The sequence below is a fragment of the Pygoscelis adeliae genome, unplaced genomic scaffold, assembly GCF_000699105.1.
Source record: "Pygoscelis adeliae isolate BGI_AS28 unplaced genomic scaffold, ASM69910v1 Scaffold4, whole genome shotgun sequence".
Lineage (NCBI taxonomy): Eukaryota > Metazoa > Chordata > Aves > Sphenisciformes > Spheniscidae > Pygoscelis > Pygoscelis adeliae.
The window spans coordinates 9426428-9445962 of NW_008824986.1; the positions used below are offsets into that span (position 1 = coordinate 9426428).

Below are 19535 nucleotides of genomic sequence, written 5' to 3' on the forward strand. Positions count from 1 at the left end.
CTTCAGAGATTTTTCTCCACCTGAGATTATTCTACCAGACTAAAATGTCTTTACTGATAATATGAAATTATTAGCTAGCACAGTTTTCCAATGTTTTGACAGTGTTGTTACAACTTTAATTTCTTGTAGGAGAAAGAAATAATTGGCATTCAACATCATTTCCATATAAATACCAACATCTGTGCAGTTTCCATTTACCTTCTTATCCTCAAAAAAACCAAGTTGTTTACTATTTTTAATTGTAATTCTTGAGCAGGATTTTATGAAATGCTGAAAGTAATCTTAGAAAAATGAAAATGTTTATCCTGCAGAAGATTTTATCGTCACAAGAGCACTTTGAAGGCAGAGAACCTGCAACTCTCACTCTAGCCTTTGTGCTGCGTAATGTGTACTGCTAAATTTTGAGAGTGCTAATTAGTCCAAGATAGACTACTCTGCTGTTGACTATGTCGAACAAATTAGAGATCCCACTGTGACGAACTGAATAGAAACAATGTTCAAATAACTGGATTTAAATCTCAAAAACCGTAATGTAATTACTTCAGTGACAGGACTACCAGCTGTTTATAGGTCTTTAAATCTGCATAATGAACAGCCTTGTGATCTTAGTGTACACAAGCACTTTCAGAGGTTTAAAAAAATTTCTCAGGCACATATGTTTTTTTCATACCTTCCATTTTCCTTTCCTTTAAGAGGGCAGTGGTTCATTGGAAATGGCAATACAAGTTGAATGTTACCATTCAGCCCCTACCGTGGTGCCTGCTGTGTTTCTCTGGATTTGTATCCAAATCCTGTATCTTTAGTAATATTTTGGAAACAAGTTTATACCTCCTCAGTCGTGCTTATAAACCTTTCCAAAAGCTGCATTGTAACTGCAAAAGCCTGGAGGGTGAGGATTGCTGTTTGTTTGGTTGGTTTTTTGTGTTTTCAAGGGGTTGGTTTCTTGAGAACCTCTACGCCAGGGTGGTTTTGATTTGGACTGTAGAGAGAGGAGAAGACGGCAATCAGAGAATTTGCCTATTTTTATGATATTAGTATTCATCACATTGATTAGAGCAGGGCCTATGAATCAGCTAATCACGGCAGCACATTGCAGGTCACTGGCAGTGGGTGACATGGTCCGTCGGGAGCTCAATGCTCGGACTCACTGTGATGACAGGGGAGGAGGTGATGCAGTGAATGGGGTGACCAGCATGTCCCCTCTGTGCCTTCATCCTTGCAAAGGGGGGAGATAGCCAGCCCCTGTGCAAGTAAGGTGGCAATAGATTGGAAAGTCTTCAAATATGAAGAGTTTTCTGTGTGGATGATGACAGAGTTGAAACAATGTGCCTTATAATGGGTGACTCATGAAGTTCAGTCAATTTGCTGGGGAATAATTTCATTGGAGTCTTGAAGTAGCCAAACAGAAAACTGAATTTTTGATGATGGACTTTTTAATCCAGGAGCAAAAGGTCTGATTTTACCCATGATTAGAAGTTTAAAATAAAGAAGTCGGGATTAAGAAGCTGGTGCAAATTTTACCAAAGATGAAATTAATCTTTTGATGAATTTACCAAGATCTGTCATATCTTCTTCATTATTTGCTAGTTTTTGAAAGAAATTTTATGCTTTTCTAGACTACATGCTCTAATCAAACAAGAATGATTTAGGAAGGCCAGGTGAGATGCTAATTAAATTTTTTTCTGGATGAAATCCATGAATGTTCAGGTATCATTTGGACAGAGGGGACTGAAATCTTCTGCATCATGCCCAAAATTAATTTAGTATTAAAGGTTTATGTTTTCATAAACCTTTAAACTTTACAGCTTTTTTAGAGATAATAGTGATGTTTTCCATTATTAAGGCTGAAATATTAAGGAGGATTAGAAGTCTCAATAGCCACAGTGTAGGACAGACCTGAACAGCTGGAAAGCCCATGAACCACCTTCCTGTGGGTCCTCTTGGGTGAAGGACCACTTCTGAGCTTCAGCATTTCTCTGAGATGAACAGAAAGTCCAGGCAGTCTTACCATCAAACATTTAACTAACGGGTTATTGCATTTTTTATAAATAATACCAAAACCTCATCTGTTGACTGCAGCCGAAGTAAGTCATTGCATGAAGTCATTGACATACAATGTGCAAAAGTTTGAGCAGCACCCCTGGGTGTAGGCAGTAGTTTATATTCTCTGGATGAATTCCCAGTCAAGTGCTATGGGCATGCTAAGCTGAATGCCACCTTGACATTTATCTTAGATTCAAGGCTAATTTACTTTTTAGGGGAGTGTTGATTTAAAAAAGCAGTGTCTAAAAAAAATCTTTTATATCTTAGGACTTCTCTGGGCAAATGGGCTTTTGGTGAATTATTTTTTCAGTTCAGTAAAAAAGCAGCTTAATTAGAGAACCACCACTATCAGTGCTTTGCTTTTCAGTGACTGGCAACACATCCTCAAAGGCACATTTTAGCTCCTAACAAAATTTGAGAATTTGCACTCATGTTGGGAGATAATGTATGTATATTCTGATGGGCAGAGTTTAGCCTTTGATAAATTTTGCCACTCTTTTTCTTTTTTAAGTGTTTCAGTGATTTAGTGGTAAATAGGAAGTCAGGGGACAGTTCCAACACAATCATTTTATCTGTTCTCTGTCTAAACATTTGCTAACTTCCCAAGCAGGAAAGTTACTCATCCTGTCTGAGGTGCAGTTTAGCATTAGTTAAAATATATTGCAGTGATGACCCATTTAACTTCATTTACAGCTTGCTGAAGTGACTTCTTTCTCCCACTATGGGGATGTCAGATCACTGTTGCACACAGTGCTGGTGTAAATACCAGAAGCTCAGTAGTTTCACAAGGTTTGAATAAAACACCAACGAAGTGTTTCATGCCTATCTGTCTATACTTTTTTTAACTGTGGTGCATCACTGGAAATGCTGAATGTCTGCTTTGAAATCCCTTCTTTTCTATCCTTCAGAATAGTTTTCTCCAAAAGTAATACAAAGCTATGAAATTTGATAAGGAACTTCTTTGATAAAATGCAATTTAGGAGACTATTGGCCTGGGGAATTGTCCACTTTATGCCCCACTTTGATCTTGGCTTGGTAGGAAAGAATGTTGATTCAGGTCTTCATGATGTGTTTGGCAGGTTATTATAGCTCTGAATGTGTGCTGCTCTTCCACTTTGAAATACGCTTTCTTCTCGGTATTTAATATTAACAAATATTTAATGCATGTATGATTTTTATTTTCTCCTTTACACCAATTTTTATTTATTTTTCAGTTAATTTTTGAATTGTAATCCTAAAATCCATCAAGGGTTAGCCTTATTTCTGCTTGATGCTTGCATGTGACTTTTTTTCTTATACATAGTGACCTGAGAGTGAGCTGAGAGATACTATATGAATATTTACCCCTAAGTGTTAACCTTTTGTTAGCTGCTTCACAAAGGGTATTTTTATAACCATGGTAGATTTATTTTTTTCTTGGAGGATTTTCCCGAGAGTCTCTTTTTAATCCCTTTCAAAGCCACCCGCACAGCCACATACCTAGTTCCAGGCAGAATTGCAGGCAGTGATGGGTGTGATGCCCTTCAAGACCATTTCTGTGCCATCAGGAGAGGATTATTCTGGAGGAACAGCCATATGCTCCAGCACCTGCACAGCTCTTGGCCTCTGTGGTGCTTCTCAGCACTCAAACACAGAGGCCAGCCTGTCTTAGTGACTTGTAGAAAAAAAACAGATTAGCTTGTCACACTGTTTACAAGATAGGTCACAGGCCTGCAAATCCCCGGCTGGGTTTTTCATCCCTCACATGTTCTGGTGGCTATGCACAGAGGTCTGGAAACGTTAATGTGTTATTAACAGCTTTTATTTAGGAAAAAAGGAGGTGACCCCTAAAACAATCAGTTTTGTTCCAGAAATCCTACATCTGAGAATTCCTGGAATAAAAGTTCATAAGTTTGAGTGGCTGTCACTCACAGTGCATAGGAAATCATATAAAACCCAGGCTCTGTGCTGGTTAGTCATGCTGTCTGATAGTATCACATCTTGGGAGAGGTCCGCCTTGACTTACTGTGTGAGGGCTTGGTGCAGGTAGCGCAGGTTTCTGCTGGGGTGTTATTTCCAGTGCCCTCAGATGCTCTTCTGTGCCCAAGGACAGGGGAACATGCAAGGAACTGGTTGTGACATCAGGGATCTCATACTGAGGACCATATTACCATACAGACAAAAAAGATGCCTGAATTTGCTGTGCAGCATGAAGTGCCTCCTATATTTGTTTTAGTGCTGCAGAGAACCCCTAGTGATGGCTTTGTACGATTTCAGACTGATCCCGTGCCATTCTCTGGGTTAGAGGCTATGCCTTGCGGGAAGGGATGCATCCTGCAATCCTGAGCTGTCAGAATGAGGTGTGCAACCTTGAGCAGCAAGGGACTATGCTGAGGCTGCTCTGAAGTGTGCTGGGATCCACACTGGTCCCAGAAAATCAATGACCCTGGACTCTAATCTTTTGCCAGAACCATCTGGGTCACAGGCAATCTGCTCCCTTAAGTTTCAGGGTTATTTGGACACCAATAGTATCCAAGTGTTTATTCCTTTTAGGTTAATGAACATGTAAATGAACATAAAAACATTAATAAATAAAAGGCAAATTATATTTTCCTAGCAAATTGAGCATGTTGCTTGTGTGTACTGAAGATTTAATAAGCACGATTAAGTGTAGACAACTTGCTGAGTGGAGAAAAGTTACTCCTCAGGCAGAGGAGGCTTCACAGCCTCCCCTCCTTTCTCAATTTGTGCTTTGAAAACTGCACCAGTTCAGAATAGGAACTGCTGCAAAGCTCCCTTTTATTTTTACACTGAGATACAACAGTGATCTTAAAGGACATGTCATGTTTTCCTGAGGAACACGGTGATCTGAGTACAGCTTTGCCTCTAGGTGTAGCCCCGTAAACTGCTCGGAGCTCTTAGGTTGCTAAGACATCTCCCATAAATATCCCTGAACCATTTGGTGTCTTAAACAGCGGGGGAGCAAACCTGGTGGGGAAGGGGTCTTTTTTTGGGCAGTGGTCACTGGGTCTGCTCAGGGCCAGCGTCTGCACTGGGCAGTTCTGGAACAAATTATTCTCTGCATTTACTTCCCCGCCTTGATTATTGTGTTTTGCCTCTTCAGTGAGGTGGCAGAAAGAGACCAACGTGGTGCCTGCTGTGATATATATTATGTCTTCTAAACTTCCTTGGAAAATGGAAGGGCTTAAAAGTTTGCACATATATTTATCTTATACATATGTTCTGCAAAGATACTGGCAAATACCTTTGATGTTTACATTACTGTGACTACACAGGGCATCATACCGCTGTCTTCAGTGCCTCAGGGAAACCGCCTGGGTGTAGGCAACACTCTGGTCTTCCTTGTGTTGAGAGACCAGAACGTAAAACCATTTTTCATACACCTGAACTGAGAAGCTCAAGTTACAACTATCCACGTTGCCTGTGTGCATCAGGGCAGCAGCTTGTGCACCGCAGGGATGTTCCTTCCCCTCCTCTGGATGTGTCCTGCCGTACGGAGGGGAGACCCTGCCCCTGTCTCCCCACTTTTCTTTTGTTGTCTTGGTGTAAATCTAAATAACATAGCTGTGCAGACAGCAGTCCTCTCCTTCCTCCTCTCCCTGATAAACGTGGTTAGACGCAGTCTCCTTCATCAAGAATCAGTTCTGATTACAGATTTACTGGCTTCCCACCTTGCATGAACACCATCCCTTCCCATTCAGAAACCATTTTTGCAAGGAAGGTGTTAAAATCACCTATTCCTGAGACTCACTGACTGCTAAGATCAATAATTATTTTCCTGTATCTGGGGAAATGCTGATTGGAATTATCACAGATATCTTTATATTTGATCACAAAAGAGTAATATAATTTTCCTCCTCCTAACGCTCGGCATAATTATTTACAGCCCTGCAAAACAGGTGTAAATTGAATCACAAATGATAATACCGGGCCAGGTTCCCAACATACATCGGCTGAGGATGCGGCCAGCGTGCAGAGGTGTAATTGCCTGCACGAGCACGTGAGGAAAATAGATCACTTGATACAGCAGAAATCATCGCTGGTTCTTGATCTGAATAAAGGGCGTACACAGCTGCATGTGACAATGACAAAAGTCATATGCATTTAAAATAAATGAACTCTGCAATGAAGGCAGTTGCTATGGGTCTTATCCATCCTTCCCTTTCTGTAGGGCAGCTTCAGGAATGAATTCAGGTCCAGATGAAGTTGTTAAATGCCTTTCCATTGACCTGTGGAGATTTGGATCTGGCTTTAAGCCATCAAAACTTTAATCTGAAATATCATATCATGACTACATGGAATGTGACATTTAAAATTTCAGTAAACGCAGATTCCTCCAATATTAACTTTATTTTCCCTCTGCTAGATAACCTCTTCAAACCAAAGGAAAGATTCATTCCAGAGAAGGAGATGCATATGAGATCTAAAAGGTACAAACTGCTTCAGAGTTCACTGCAAATCACTGCCATCTCACATCTAAGGCAGCATATTTCCACGTCATCTTCATACACTGGAGAGTGGTTCTGTCACGCTGCTTGCCATGCTTTTGTGTAATGCTCGTGTTTTTCTTCCACTGTATCAGTTTTAGCAGGGCCTGTAGCAACAGGACAAGGGGGAATGGCTTTAAACTAAAAAAGGGTAGATTTAGACTAGATACAAGGAAGAAATTTTTTATGCTGAGGGTGGTGAAACGCTGGAACAGGTTGCCCAGAGAGGTGGTGGATGCCCCATCTCTAGAAACATTCCAGGTCAGGCTGGACGGGGCTCTGAGCAACCTGATCTAGTTGAAGATGTCCCTGCGCACGGCAGGGGGGTTGGACTAGATGACCTTTAGAGGTCCCTTCCAACCCAAACTATTCTATGATTTGGGTCAGCCCTGTCCTTTCAGCATTCTTTTTCTAGCAGTTTCAGATGGCATGGGGTACCCATGGTGTGAAAACTAAGTCCCTAAGAGGTACCTCATGCTGGACCTTCAAAAATGTGAGCAGTACAGTCATTCTGTTTTTTTTTTCATCCTGATTATGGCATGTAGTGTGGGAATTACAGCAAACTCTTAGAAATGTGGTGTCTGACCTTTAACTGCATTGCACTTCATGCCATCGTTTATAGCAAGGAAAGCTGCAAATGGCTACCATGCAGAATTCACCCCATTTTTAAGATTGCTCAAGATGTGTCCCATTTCTCTTCTCCAAAATACAGTCTCCTGGCTGTATTTTGGCTTACTCTCCTGAGCAAGCCAAAACAGGCTACTTCAAGTACTCAGTATTGCAAAACAGTAGGAGGAAAAATCAGAACTAACAGCCATTTTATACATGCAAAGAACAGGACTGCTGCGAAGGAAGGTCTGACTTTCTTTTCAGACCCCTGGGAATTTTATCATGGATTTCAATGGAAAAAGATCAGACCAGAAGTCACCTTTCTGAGGGCAACTCATGTTATTTTTAAAATGGACAGATTATGTTTTCGTTAGTAAAGAGTTCCTAATGACAGTGAAAAAATGGTAACAGTTTACAGTCTTACAAAGATGGTTTTCTTATATTTTAGAAAAATACTTGAAAATAATTGCTTGGTATTAATTTTGTGACATAAATATAAAAAAAGTGTACAGGCCAGATTCTGGTTTGAATTATGTTGCTATAAATCGAAACCAACTCCACTGAGCTCATTAGAAGCTACTCCAGAATTATCCTGCTGCATTGAGATAACCTGATCCTGTCTCTTTCTTTACTTTTTAGTCCAAAATTAGAAGTGTTTTTCAGCAAGTCAGATTTTATATAAAAACATTATTGTTAATAATTTATAATTCCCGTGCCATAAATCTAATTCAAGTACTTAGAGATGCCCATTAATGACAAGTATTGCATTGAAGGTAAATATTTCCTATAGGAAAAACAAATTATTTACGAGTCCCAGGGGTGACGTGTGAAGTTAACTTTCTAAATTAATTCCAGGATTTATGACAACTTACCTGAAGTAAAAAAGAAACAAGAAGAAAAACAGAAACGGATCATCATCCAAAGTAACAGACTGCGTGTTGAGATCTTTAAAAAGGTAAGGATCTACTCTGAATGCCAAGTATAGTCTTGTGACCCTTCTTTACCTGTGAAAGGAGTCCGTAGAGGCAGCACCTGCCTGGAAAGCCTGTGCTAACCATGTGCAAACCCTGAGAGCAAAGGATGTTTTTTAAATCTTGTCTTTGGGGTTAGGCACTTCTTTAAACTTGAATTAACAGCTGAACCTTGTGTTGGAATAAGCACCCAATACTTTTTTTTTTAAAAATGAGTAATTAGTTAGTTGTGGTAGAAAGCTGCATTAGTGCAGTTAATCCAGGTGCAGATCTGAGGCATTCCCAGGTAATCCTGCTCCACGCTGCACACAAGTACCATTTTTCCCTTGTTTAAGTGCACTATTCCTCCATGTAATTACACCCTTCCTGCCCAAGGTGGAAAAGCTTTCAGTGCCTTTTTTTTTTTTTTTTTTTGAGCAATGTAGCCAGTAGATTTGAGGTCTGAGAATGCTATACCATCTCACCTACAGTATCACTGAAGATTTCTACGGTTATAGCCACCTCATGTATTTTAATGGTATCTTAAAGGTGTTTTGCATGTTTTTTTCCTAGCAATTACTGGACCAGCTTCTTCAAAGAAACACAGAGTGATGAAGGATTATCTTCTCCATCATCCTGCTTGAATCATGAATGCCTTTGACTGCTAGATAAGCCATAAAATTTACTGTTATCTCAATTACCTGGAGTTATTTTTCTTATCTTTGGCTCTTTATATAAAGAAAGATAGTTTATATTTCAATTGAAATTTTAAGGCAACTTTCAAGTAATCAAAAACAGTCTAAAAGGGAACACAGCTATTTCAGAGCATCACATTTGGTCAGTTGACCCAGAGGAAATAATTTTAAGAATTTTTAATGCAAATACTGAATTACAGTGGTATCATTTATCTTAATCTTTTAAAAAGTATACGTTTCTGTAGCAATAGAGTTGGCTTTATAAGACCTGGAAAACTTATTTCTCTGAAGTATTCTATTAATTGATTTCCTGTGAGTTAAATCCTTGAAGTAAAGAAAAATGAATATCATTATTTTTTATGTTTAGAAACTAGCTGAAATAGCATTACCACATAATCATAGCAGCAGCAGTTTCACATTAATACTTAACGTACCAAAAGGGACCAATATTTTAGCTCTCTGAAGAACTCTATTCCTGTTTATATAGTGAATCTACGTAGCAAGCTTACCTGTTAAAGAGCAATATTTAAAAATTTGATTATAACACTGTTTTTCATGTTTTTCACTGTAATATATACTTTACTCCACTTCTGTGAGCATTAAGTATTTATAGAAATGGCATATTAAGAAGTGGTGCCAAGAAGTATGTTTGCATCAAAACTGCAGAACTAAAACCATCTGTAATGTTTCCTCCAAAAATATTTAAATCTTTATTTGTACATTTTGGAAGTAAAAACAACCAGCTTACAAACCAATGGAGTTTATTTATGGAATAAAATATGAATATAATATTGATCCAACTGCTATGTTTTTATTTGGTACTGTTAAATATAACACAGTTATTAAAACTGCTTGAGAAGTCATGCCTTTGTATGCCATAAATCCTATGGTAAAAAATATTGCCCATAAAAATCATTGCAAGTGTTAACCTCTGTTACATGAACACTCAATTGAGTGTGTTTGAATGAGGCTGGAATTTGGCCTTTGATATCTATGCTTTATTTTTCCAATCTAGCCTGCGATGTAAGGTCAGGTTTTTTGGAAGAGGGATGTTTGTGAGCTGGGCTTTGGCCACTGAGATAGCCTCCAGCTGCGTGACCTGTGCTGGACACAAGGAACCTATGTTCTGTGCTCTGACTGTCTCTGTTAGATTACTTTGCCTCTTTGTATTTCAGCTTCCCAGTTTGTAAAGTAGGATTAATGATGTTAATTTTTGCTCACAGAGAAGATAGAGATTTATTGAACAAATATATTACATTCCAGATCGGTATTTTTAAGAACTTGTCAATTAGTTCAATACATTTCGAGAGGGCATGTAAGGTAAGGTAATGCTGGCTGTGAGGAAGAAACTGCCAGGGTTCTTGCCCAAAAAAAGTCTTTTTAACCAAGCAAGTAATGCTGTACTGGGAACTGAAGTCAGGGCTCGACCACACATAGCTCCAAGTAGAACTTGTAAAAGGGTCTGCAAGAAGGAGCATCCTCCAAGCTTCGCAGCTCAGCTGCGTGGTAGATCTGCTCTCCTGTGGGTTCATTGATCCCTCTTGCTGCTCTCCAGGAAAAACATGTGGCCTACCTCTAACAGGAGGGCCTTTATCTCTCTGGTGGACTTCTGGGTCTCCACCACAGAGTGATAAATTATAGCCGTAAACACACCCACACATATGGCCTCCTAGACTTTCAAGCTTTCTTCCAGTTATAGCTCACTACAACAACTAGAGACATTTCCTATAGAAGTCAGTGCCAAAATCCCTTTTGATTTCAGTAGGAACCTAGCATTTTCCCCCCTTGGTTCCTTAGTATCTAGTTTCTTGACTTCAGAGAAATGCAGCTTTGGTTCATCAAGTTTGCACCCTTCAGGAGAATTATTTCCTGCACACATCCATAGAGAAATACTATATACATTTAAGCCTGCTTTACTGTATACATTTAATCCTGCTTGTAGACTTACCCTAGAGCCCCAGCAAGACATTTTGGTATGGAGACAAGACGTTTGGTGTTTGATATCCGTGGGGATCTGGATGGATTGCAGAGGAACACTCAGCAAGACACTCTCAGCCTGGGTCAGGGATGTCCCTTCGTATGGGACTGATATGTAGTGCCACCAGGAGAAGGGAGCCCCAAAACTTTTCCCACTTCTTCTCTGGCAAAGCAGAACAGCCAGAGCCTTCCTTGTTGGGAGTGAAAGAGTATTTTACATTGAAATCAGACATTTGTCCTGCAGCATGCCCAGGAACTAAAGGGAGATGGCTTAATCTAACTGCCATAATATATCCCTGCTCCATGCCCATACAATTTTATATGCATATGTAAATGCATGTAAATATATATGCATATTTGACATGCTTCTCACTGTCTGGCTGAGAATATCAAACAGAGGAGCTGATCCTCCTTAGAAATCATGGCATCCAGGTCCTCGTGAGGAAAAGAACCACGTGAGCAACTGGGATGAACGGCACAGGGTTGGTGTGACATGGCTCAGCCTGGTTTCTGCCCCTTGGCACCCCCATTGGCGAGCTGACCAGGGCAGGACATTTATCAACTGACCTGATTTCCTATCGTTTCTGCTGACCATTCTTGGAGACAGGGTACCGCACCGGCCTGCTGCATCCTTACCTCCCCTGGCTCATGAGTAACTGCACCTTCTCACAGACTTAAAGAAGTGCACTATTGACAAAATCTTTTGGCTTTGTAGAAGGGTTATTTCCAAATGTTTTTGGTTTTTTTTCTCTAAATGCAATTTTCAAAATCTGCAGGACAAATACGTGGCAATTTGAGGTGGAAATTCTCTTGTATAAATAAGCTTGGGAATATACCTAGTGAGCAAAGTGCATAATGCAAATCACTGTCTGGGAATGTTTTATATAATATGAAACCTTTGCTTCAGAAAACCAAAAATTATCTCTGTTGCAAACCTAATTTCTCTTTCTGGGCCTCAGAAAAGAAGGTATCTGGTAATGTATCCAGCAAACAATTCTGACATTCATTTCAGCTCTACAATCCAGTCATTGTAATAGAAAATAGACTGTACAGGAAAATGTTACTTCAGAAAAACACGAGCCTCACAGGCTTAGCCCTATACAAGAAGGCATCAACTTAATGAAGTTTAGAGTTAGGAAAAAAATTGGCGTAATTTCAGTTTGGACTTGCAGGCATTTCAAAGTAAAGAGTACATTTGCCATCAGATAGTACTCGACACAGAAAACTCCCCAGCCTAAATTGGAGATCACCCACATTCATCAAATACTGGAATTTTCCTTCTTGTTGGATGCTGTTTGAGTTCGGGTTCTCCAGCTGTCGGCCCATCCCTGTGTCTGCAGGAGGAACACATTTTCCTGCTGGTACAACTATACAAGGATTAACATCTCTGGTAATAGGCATTGCCATTTGTTCCACATGTCTGTCCTTGGGTCATCTCTTTTCACACTGCTGATTTGTACATGCCCGCAGAACAGTATTTAATAACGAACGTTGGTTGGGGTGACATGTTGAGATGGTTTTGGGGCATTAAGGCACAGAGCCTACATAGGCTTGCCAACACATTGACTTGGTGTCCTCCTTCCAAAGCAGAAAGCCTCTTAGTAGGGTTGAAGTTTTGCATTATTCAAAATGGAGCCCACATGGGGAATGCACAGTGTTCTAGGTGTGCAAGACATGGTGTTTGTTTGCTTGCTGGCATCATTAATTTTATCTGACAGAAATACCTCATTAAGGGTTGAAAGTCATTGCAATGTAAAGCACTGAGGGTTACAGTATTCTGGGGATTTATTTTAAACTCAAATATTTTCCTGTGTATGTGTATGCAAGTCATTAGTTACTTCTCCAAGTTTACTCAGCTGGTCAGATAGATGAGGAAACTGTCTGGGTAAGACTTTTTAGGAGTTTTGTTGTTGTGTATATGGGATTGGTCACGTTAGTGTAATGTTTTCTGCGAGAGAGCTGATTTACAAGGAAAACAACACAGAAAAGCAGGGATAAAGTTTCTGGCAGCTCTCTCCAAAGGAAACCATTCCCTGATACATCCACCGCAGTAACAGCTCCATGGCTAAAAATACCCCAGCTTGCCTCATCTGTAGAGACGTTTGCCCCTTTGACTTCAGGGACAAAAATGCCTGTGTGCTTTGATGGGTGTATAATTATCTTTCCAGGAGCATTGACTGGCCACTTGTTCACTGGCAGAGTAGAGCAGTACACAGGGTTGTCCCACAGGGTCATATTTCATCAAGCACCATGACTTAAGCCTGTGTAGTTTATTACTCAGTATGCTGCTTGCTGAGCTGGGTTACGGCCGGCTGGATGCCTGTGAGATGCCCTCACTGTGCTCCTCCGCTGTCGTGGCCACAGGTCAGCATCAGGCAATGGGGGGTTAAGAAGTCCCACCCCCAGCTGAGACCATTCCCAATCTGCAGTCTTCTGAATAAAAGGTGATTAGAAAGCAGTGGCACAAACTAAAATGCAAGGACACCTGAGCATAAAAACAGATTAGAATAAAAGAAGATACTGAAAATCTTTCAAATATACTGTAGGTAGAGAATCTCAATGTAAGCATGAAAATATTTATTAAGCTTTGATTTAAATATGCATCTACTGAAATCACAAAAATCCTTGCCCAAAATCCTTATTCAGAGAGACGAGCCTGAGTGGTGCTAGTCTGCTTATTGATAATGGCGTACTAGTGTGTTGGGCTCTGGAAGTGAAACTTGTCTCCCAGCTGAACTACCTGGAGGTGTTTTGGGAGGTTATGATTTTCTCTCTTGCAATGTCTGTTCAGCTATGACAAAACTGTTGAACGAAGCATGAACACATTTCTATGTTGAAAATAAAAAGCATCCTCTTTTTTAAGTCAAGCATCTTATTTTTCCTAGTTCTCCTTGGCTCCGTACCAAAGCTGTAGGAGGCAGAATTACTTAATATCCATTTTAGATGACCCACAGAATAAGATAATGAGGTTTGTCATCTCCCTACCAGCTGCAGAGTGATTAAAAAAAAACCCAGAAAAACCAACAAAACTGCACAAATGTGCTCATGGTACACACAATTATATAAAATTAGTAAATAGGAAAAGTGCAATAAACTGCTTGAGGTTCATATTGCATAGATAGGAATATGCAAAAGAACTCCTAATTGCAGTGATTTAATTTTTTTTAGAAATTTGTCAGTGATGTACTTTTAGACTTCATGTTTTAAATACTTTTATCTCCTACAGTATCTTATAATGGCTAGACTTTAGTTAATATATAATTAAAGGAAGATGCTTATGCAAACACCTATTACATGTAGGCTGCTCCATGGTTGTAGAGTTACTGCAGGTCTGCAATTGGCTTGAGAAATTGCCGGTAGAAAATGGCAAAGACCCTTTTGAAACCATTTGAGCTTCATCTTTTCGCTTGGGCCATCTATTAATATGCCATCTAATGTGCTCTTGCAGCTCTTGAAATTGTGCCTGAAGAATGAGGAGACTTCCATTTTTATTTCACATTTCTGTGTTTTGTTAGAACTTTTTGTTCCCTAAAGTAAGTGAGCACTTTGTATCCCCTTCTGGGGTGATGTGGGGAAAGCTAATAAAGATCGTGACCAAAGGGTGGTCATGGGAATGGTGTCCAGACTGAACTTGGACTAATCAGAAGATTGAGCAACCTAGTCTTGTGGAAGGTGTCCCTGACCATGGCAGGGGGGGTGGAACTAGATGGTCTTTAAGGTCTTTTCCAACCCAACCCATTCTATGATTCTATGATTACCTGATAATGGTGTCTGAAAGAAAGGTCCCTCAGCAATCATTTTAATGAATTGTAATATATAACTGTGGCCAGGGAGTTTAAAAAAAAAAACAAACCATATTCAGGACAGAAGTCTGGTTTTGTAACTGGGTTGTTCTCTGAAATTGTGTCACTGCAGAAGGAGGCAGGGAGATAGGCTAGAGATGGACATGTGCCATGATTTGGGGAAGAAATGATGAGGAAAGGACAGTGCTCTTCTCCACGAATAAATAATGGACTGGATGCACGGTGCAGCTGCCTGAGGACTGCCCAGCCAGGGCGGCTGGACGCATTGCCCTCAATGACAATAACGCAGCATATTTTGAATATCCCCCCAATGACAGCGGCGTGGTCTTCAACAGCATTGCAGTGATGTCAGGGAAAGGGAATTACCACTGTATTCTACACCGCCAATTTATAGAGAAATAAACCAGTGCTCAAATATTATATCCACATTAGTTCTTCATGACTAATGTTGTTACAATGAATACCAGAAGAATTAGTAATGAATACCCACTTACTGTAAAGTGTCGCCAAATATATACTTAACTTGTAATGCTACTGGGAGCACATATATAATTTTTGTGTTTGTTATTATGTAAAAATATAACTTTGAGGGCTCATTGGTCTAAATTTAATTATGTAATGGCATAAGTTAAACTGCATGAAAGATATATAATTATGGGCTTACTGTTCTATCTAATACTATCAGCTGACGTTACAAAACCAACATTTTACTTCTATTTGTTTTAGTTTTGAGAGGTTTCACTTGCTGTGTTTGTGACCCAAAGCAAATGAAAGTTTTGCAACAGAATCTAACAATCAGAAAATGCCTATAATAAAAGAAGCTCCATTCCACTCTTCCTTTCATAAATAATTTGAGATTAAGACCTAATTAATTTCATTCTCCTGTGATGTATACCACAGTACTTTTTAATGATTTCTCCAAATTTCCTATTAGAAATATTTACTTTTCTTTAAAAAAACCCAAAGATATACTGTCCTCCTAATTTACTATCCCAGCATTTCTGATGATGGATGTTGCATTGTTTTGTGGTTTGCAGAGGGCTAGACAGGAATGTTAAAAATATATGACTTCATAATTTTTAGTCTGAGTTGAATATTGTCCTCTTGTGAGAAATGTAAAAATTTGTGGGTTTTTTCTTTTTTTTGTTTTCAGGGAGACAGTTAAATTTGTAGCACAGATCAAAGTGCTTAATGTCTGGTCTGAAGTAAAAAAAAAACAAACAACAACATATTTAATCAGTTCTTTGTTGTATTTAAAGGGATTTTAGCACAGGAAACCTTCCTGCCATGCTCTCAGAAATGTCCTGTCTGATAGAAGGATCCTGCTGGAGAATCATCACTTCTTAGAATGAGTACTGAAATCAGTAGGAAAGCTTAAAATGATGTTTCTTCTACCATGGAAAAATAAGGATCTATTCAGGTGGTCTGAAAAATAAGAAGCTATTTAGATCCTCAGGGAGAGGATGTAGAATGTCCTGAACATAGGCCCAAATTACTCTGGTTTGGACATTTTCAGTATTTTTCTGTAGCAGGCTGTTGGGCAGAAAAACCTTGGTGCTTCTTCCCACGTAGCAGAATTTCCTTCTCACTACAGTAAATAGGGGTTGATCAACAGCAGAGCACCAAATGGGAAGACCGCAACCTTTTTTTTTATTTTGCAGAATTTTAATTCCTGTCTGGTAGCATTAATCAAGCTGGTGTGCCATGGGTCCTCGCTGTGCACTGCAAGGGAGAGTGGGGGTCATCAGTTACTGCAATAGGTTTGCCCAAGAAAATGGCAGCATCAGAATGAAAAGTGGAGTTTCAGGGCTGTGCAGGCATGCTGAAGATGATTATTTATTTATTTACTATTTATGAAGATAAGTATTTGGTCATGTGTTACTAAAACAGAAGAAAGTTTAGCTAGTGTGTTTTTTTCCTCTTCCTGGAGAAAGGCTGGAAGGGGGAAATGTCAATGGCTAATTCAGTGTGGGGTGAAGCCAGGAACTGAGCCCTACATCCCCCAGGATGTTGAGGCTGTTGGGTCAGGGTGCTGGGGGCCGTGGGGGGTGCCCGCTGGCAGGGGGGGTGCCTGCTGGCAGGGAGGGTGCCCCAAGGTGGGGAGAGTGCCCCAAGGGAGGCTCAGCTGTGGGGTGGGGGCACGGCAGGGGCGGCCGTGCTCGTGGAGAGCTCTGTGTTTGCATGACCAAGGGTTTATGCTACAGGAAAAGAATGTAACTAGGGACCGTGTGAGGTTTGGGTTTTTGTGTTTTAACTGCTGAAGAATTTAGGGGGTTGCTGTTGTTGTTGTTAAGGTCCTGTATCCTTGGAGCGGTGGGTTTCTTTGTTTGCTCTTGCTTGAGCTCCTCTTGGCTTTTCACCCTTGGCCTTGTTACAGCAGCCTGCAACAGTCTCTGTGTAGTTTCCCTATAAAGTAGTATATAGAGCTTAATCAGCATTAAAGCAGAGCTTACTCCCCTGCTTTGTTAGAGGAAAGGAGCTGTTTTCCAAAATGATCTTGCAGTGGTGGGGTAGGAGGAACTGGACAGAGCAGGCAGGGGGAGAGGAACATGATGAGCGTGTACCACTCACCATCAGCCCTGCTATCCTTCCAGGTAGAAATGATGCTAGCAGGCAGTGTTCTCCAAACACAGCTTAATGGAAGGGGTTTGCTCCCTCAGATTACATTTTATCCCTGAGACAGACTAAAAATACTGCATCTCACTTACTAAATGTACAAATAACTTCAGGATGGCTCTGTCAATTTTACTTATATTTGAATATAACGTTATAACGCTTTATCATTCAAACAAGGTAGGCGTTGGTTTAGTTTCTTCTCTATCAAAAAAAAAAAAAGTTATCTAGAAACACTTCAGTTTTGGGGTTCTGCAATCCATGATAAAATTAATTCAGTATTATATCCTGTCGATTGGCTGTAGCAGTTCAAGGTTCTCTACAAGTACAAAGGACCGTGTTACTTCATGATAAGACCTCACAGATAGGTCTCAGAAAGAAACAGTCTCCACTCAACAAAAACCCAGTTTTATAAGCGTGTCCCTTGCATGTGTGCAACAAGGGAGAAACTGAGTAAATCCTTGGTTCTGAAAGTCAGGAGAAGTCTATCCCTGTAATTAAACTGAGCTCTGTCGAAACTCATGGGGCACCAGCTGAGCACCGGGAGTCCATCGACTCAAACAAACTAGCAGACCACTGCCTCATGGCCAGCGGAGGGGAGACGCAAGGTCTGGCTGCAGCAAGACACTGGTTGGTTTGCCCTCTGGTTGCTGCTCCCAGCTGCACTGGCAAATTCAAAGCTTCGGGGCAGAAATGGCAGATGAATTTGACATTATGGTACCTTTAGGACAGGAAGAGAAAAAGGTCATAACCGAAGTAGGGAGCTGCAAGGGGAGTGGAGAGGAAGGTAGGAATATACTTATTGATAATAGAAAGGTAAGATTGCTGACCTTGCATCGCATTTCATGGGCTTAATGACTTGGTTCAGACTTACTGTACAGGACAGCATGCTGGCTCAGCAAGGCGTGCTGGAGTGCATGCTCCCTAAAGATGCAGAGGATGGAAACTTGCCCTTGTAGACTAGGAAATCTATAGAATGCAACTTCTCTCAAGTATGTGCAGTAAACAATATTTACAGCCAGTATTTTATTTCAGTGTGCAGAGCTGATGGATGCTATTTTCGGGAGCATGCTATTTTATGTCTGAATGTTGTGACAGAGGTCTATAGCAAAGCTCTGTGGCTAAAGGTCACACTGTATTATGCTATATCTATGCCTGTTAATTATAGAGGACTGTAATCTGCCACTGCAGTCACAATTCGGCAGGATCTTGATTTTGCAGAGAGTTAATGAAGTGAGGGAGGACTGGAGACACAGAGTCTCAGCAGCTGGCTAGGGGACACACAGATTTCAAAGGGAAAAGCTTTTTTGTTTTGTTTTGTTTACTCTAAGAAGCAAAAACTTCAGCCTGGAGGCCCCAAAACTGTAGATCCCTGTAGCTAAGCTCAGACAAGTCTTCATGCATTTTGGCACATATGGGAATAAAAGGACTTGGATTTTGGATAATACTCGATGCTGCGATTACAGTGAGGTTTCCTGGGTATCCAAAAGCATATCACGACTGATCTGCGAAGATGTGAGAGCAGTGTTACAGAGGTGCTTTCTCCCCACCAGAACCTCTTCTCTTGAAATTCTTCAACTATCTGAGGTGGTTTATCCTCTCTTCGTTTAACTCAGGCTATAATGCAGGGATGCAGTTCCTGCTCTAGCAGAGAAGGGTAGCAGACATAGCTTTCCTTTTCCTTTTTCTTTTCCTTTTCTTGTACTCCATACCCTATCGCATACCATAATCCATCTCCCAAGCACCATGTAGTTTGTTACAGTGCCTTCCATCTAATGTCACAAAAGCATACAGTATTGTAGTCTGGAGGTTTTAGGCTTAATATATATTCTGTCTGCTCCTTTTTTTTTTCATGTTGTCTCCATCAGTCACTAGTTCCTTCTTAAAACTCCTCTTCTTTAACCAAGGGGAAACTAATGGAAGTCGATGTTTCCCTCAGCACATCGTCCTTCTTTCTGGTGTCTGTACTAACTCACGTGTTATGCTTGTTTCCAGGTAAGTTATTCCACACTAGTCTCTTTCATACTGCTCTCTTCTGAATTGACCTTTTCAGTGCCATGTGAACTAAAGCTCCTGCATGAATTAGTAATTTGATAACCAGAGTCCAAGCCAACTGCCTGTATTGTCATACAGTCAAACATTAACTGTTCAAAATCACGAGTGCTCTTTACATCAAATGATTTTCATATGTAAATGCAAACTGAAAGTTAAGCTACTTCAACTTGACCTATTAAAGTGACACAGTGACACAAGTCAGAGGCAGGTATGAGAGCTGGAGAGAAACAGATGCGTAGCTGTAGCCCTGCTTCGTGAATGACAAGAGGTAATGATTAATGCAGGACACATTCCTGAGCACCC

The 19535-nt window shown here is 40.4% G+C and overlaps 1 protein-coding gene across 1 annotated transcript in view; it reads left to right on the forward strand.

Annotated features, from left to right (window-relative positions):
• The window catches only part of LOC103918523 (chromosome unknown open reading frame, human C10orf90), a 74103-nt gene extending 64534 nt beyond the window's left edge, over positions 1-9569 (forward strand). The window contains exons 7-9 of the mRNA XM_009325860.1: positions 6410-6473; positions 7995-8094; positions 8663-9569. Of these exons, the coding sequence (XP_009324135.1) occupies positions 6410-6473; positions 7995-8094; positions 8663-8701 (203 nt within the window). The 3' untranslated portion in view covers positions 8702-9569. The remainder of the gene's footprint in view (positions 1-6409; positions 6474-7994; positions 8095-8662) is intronic.
• Positions 9570-19535: the final 9966 nt, after the last annotated feature.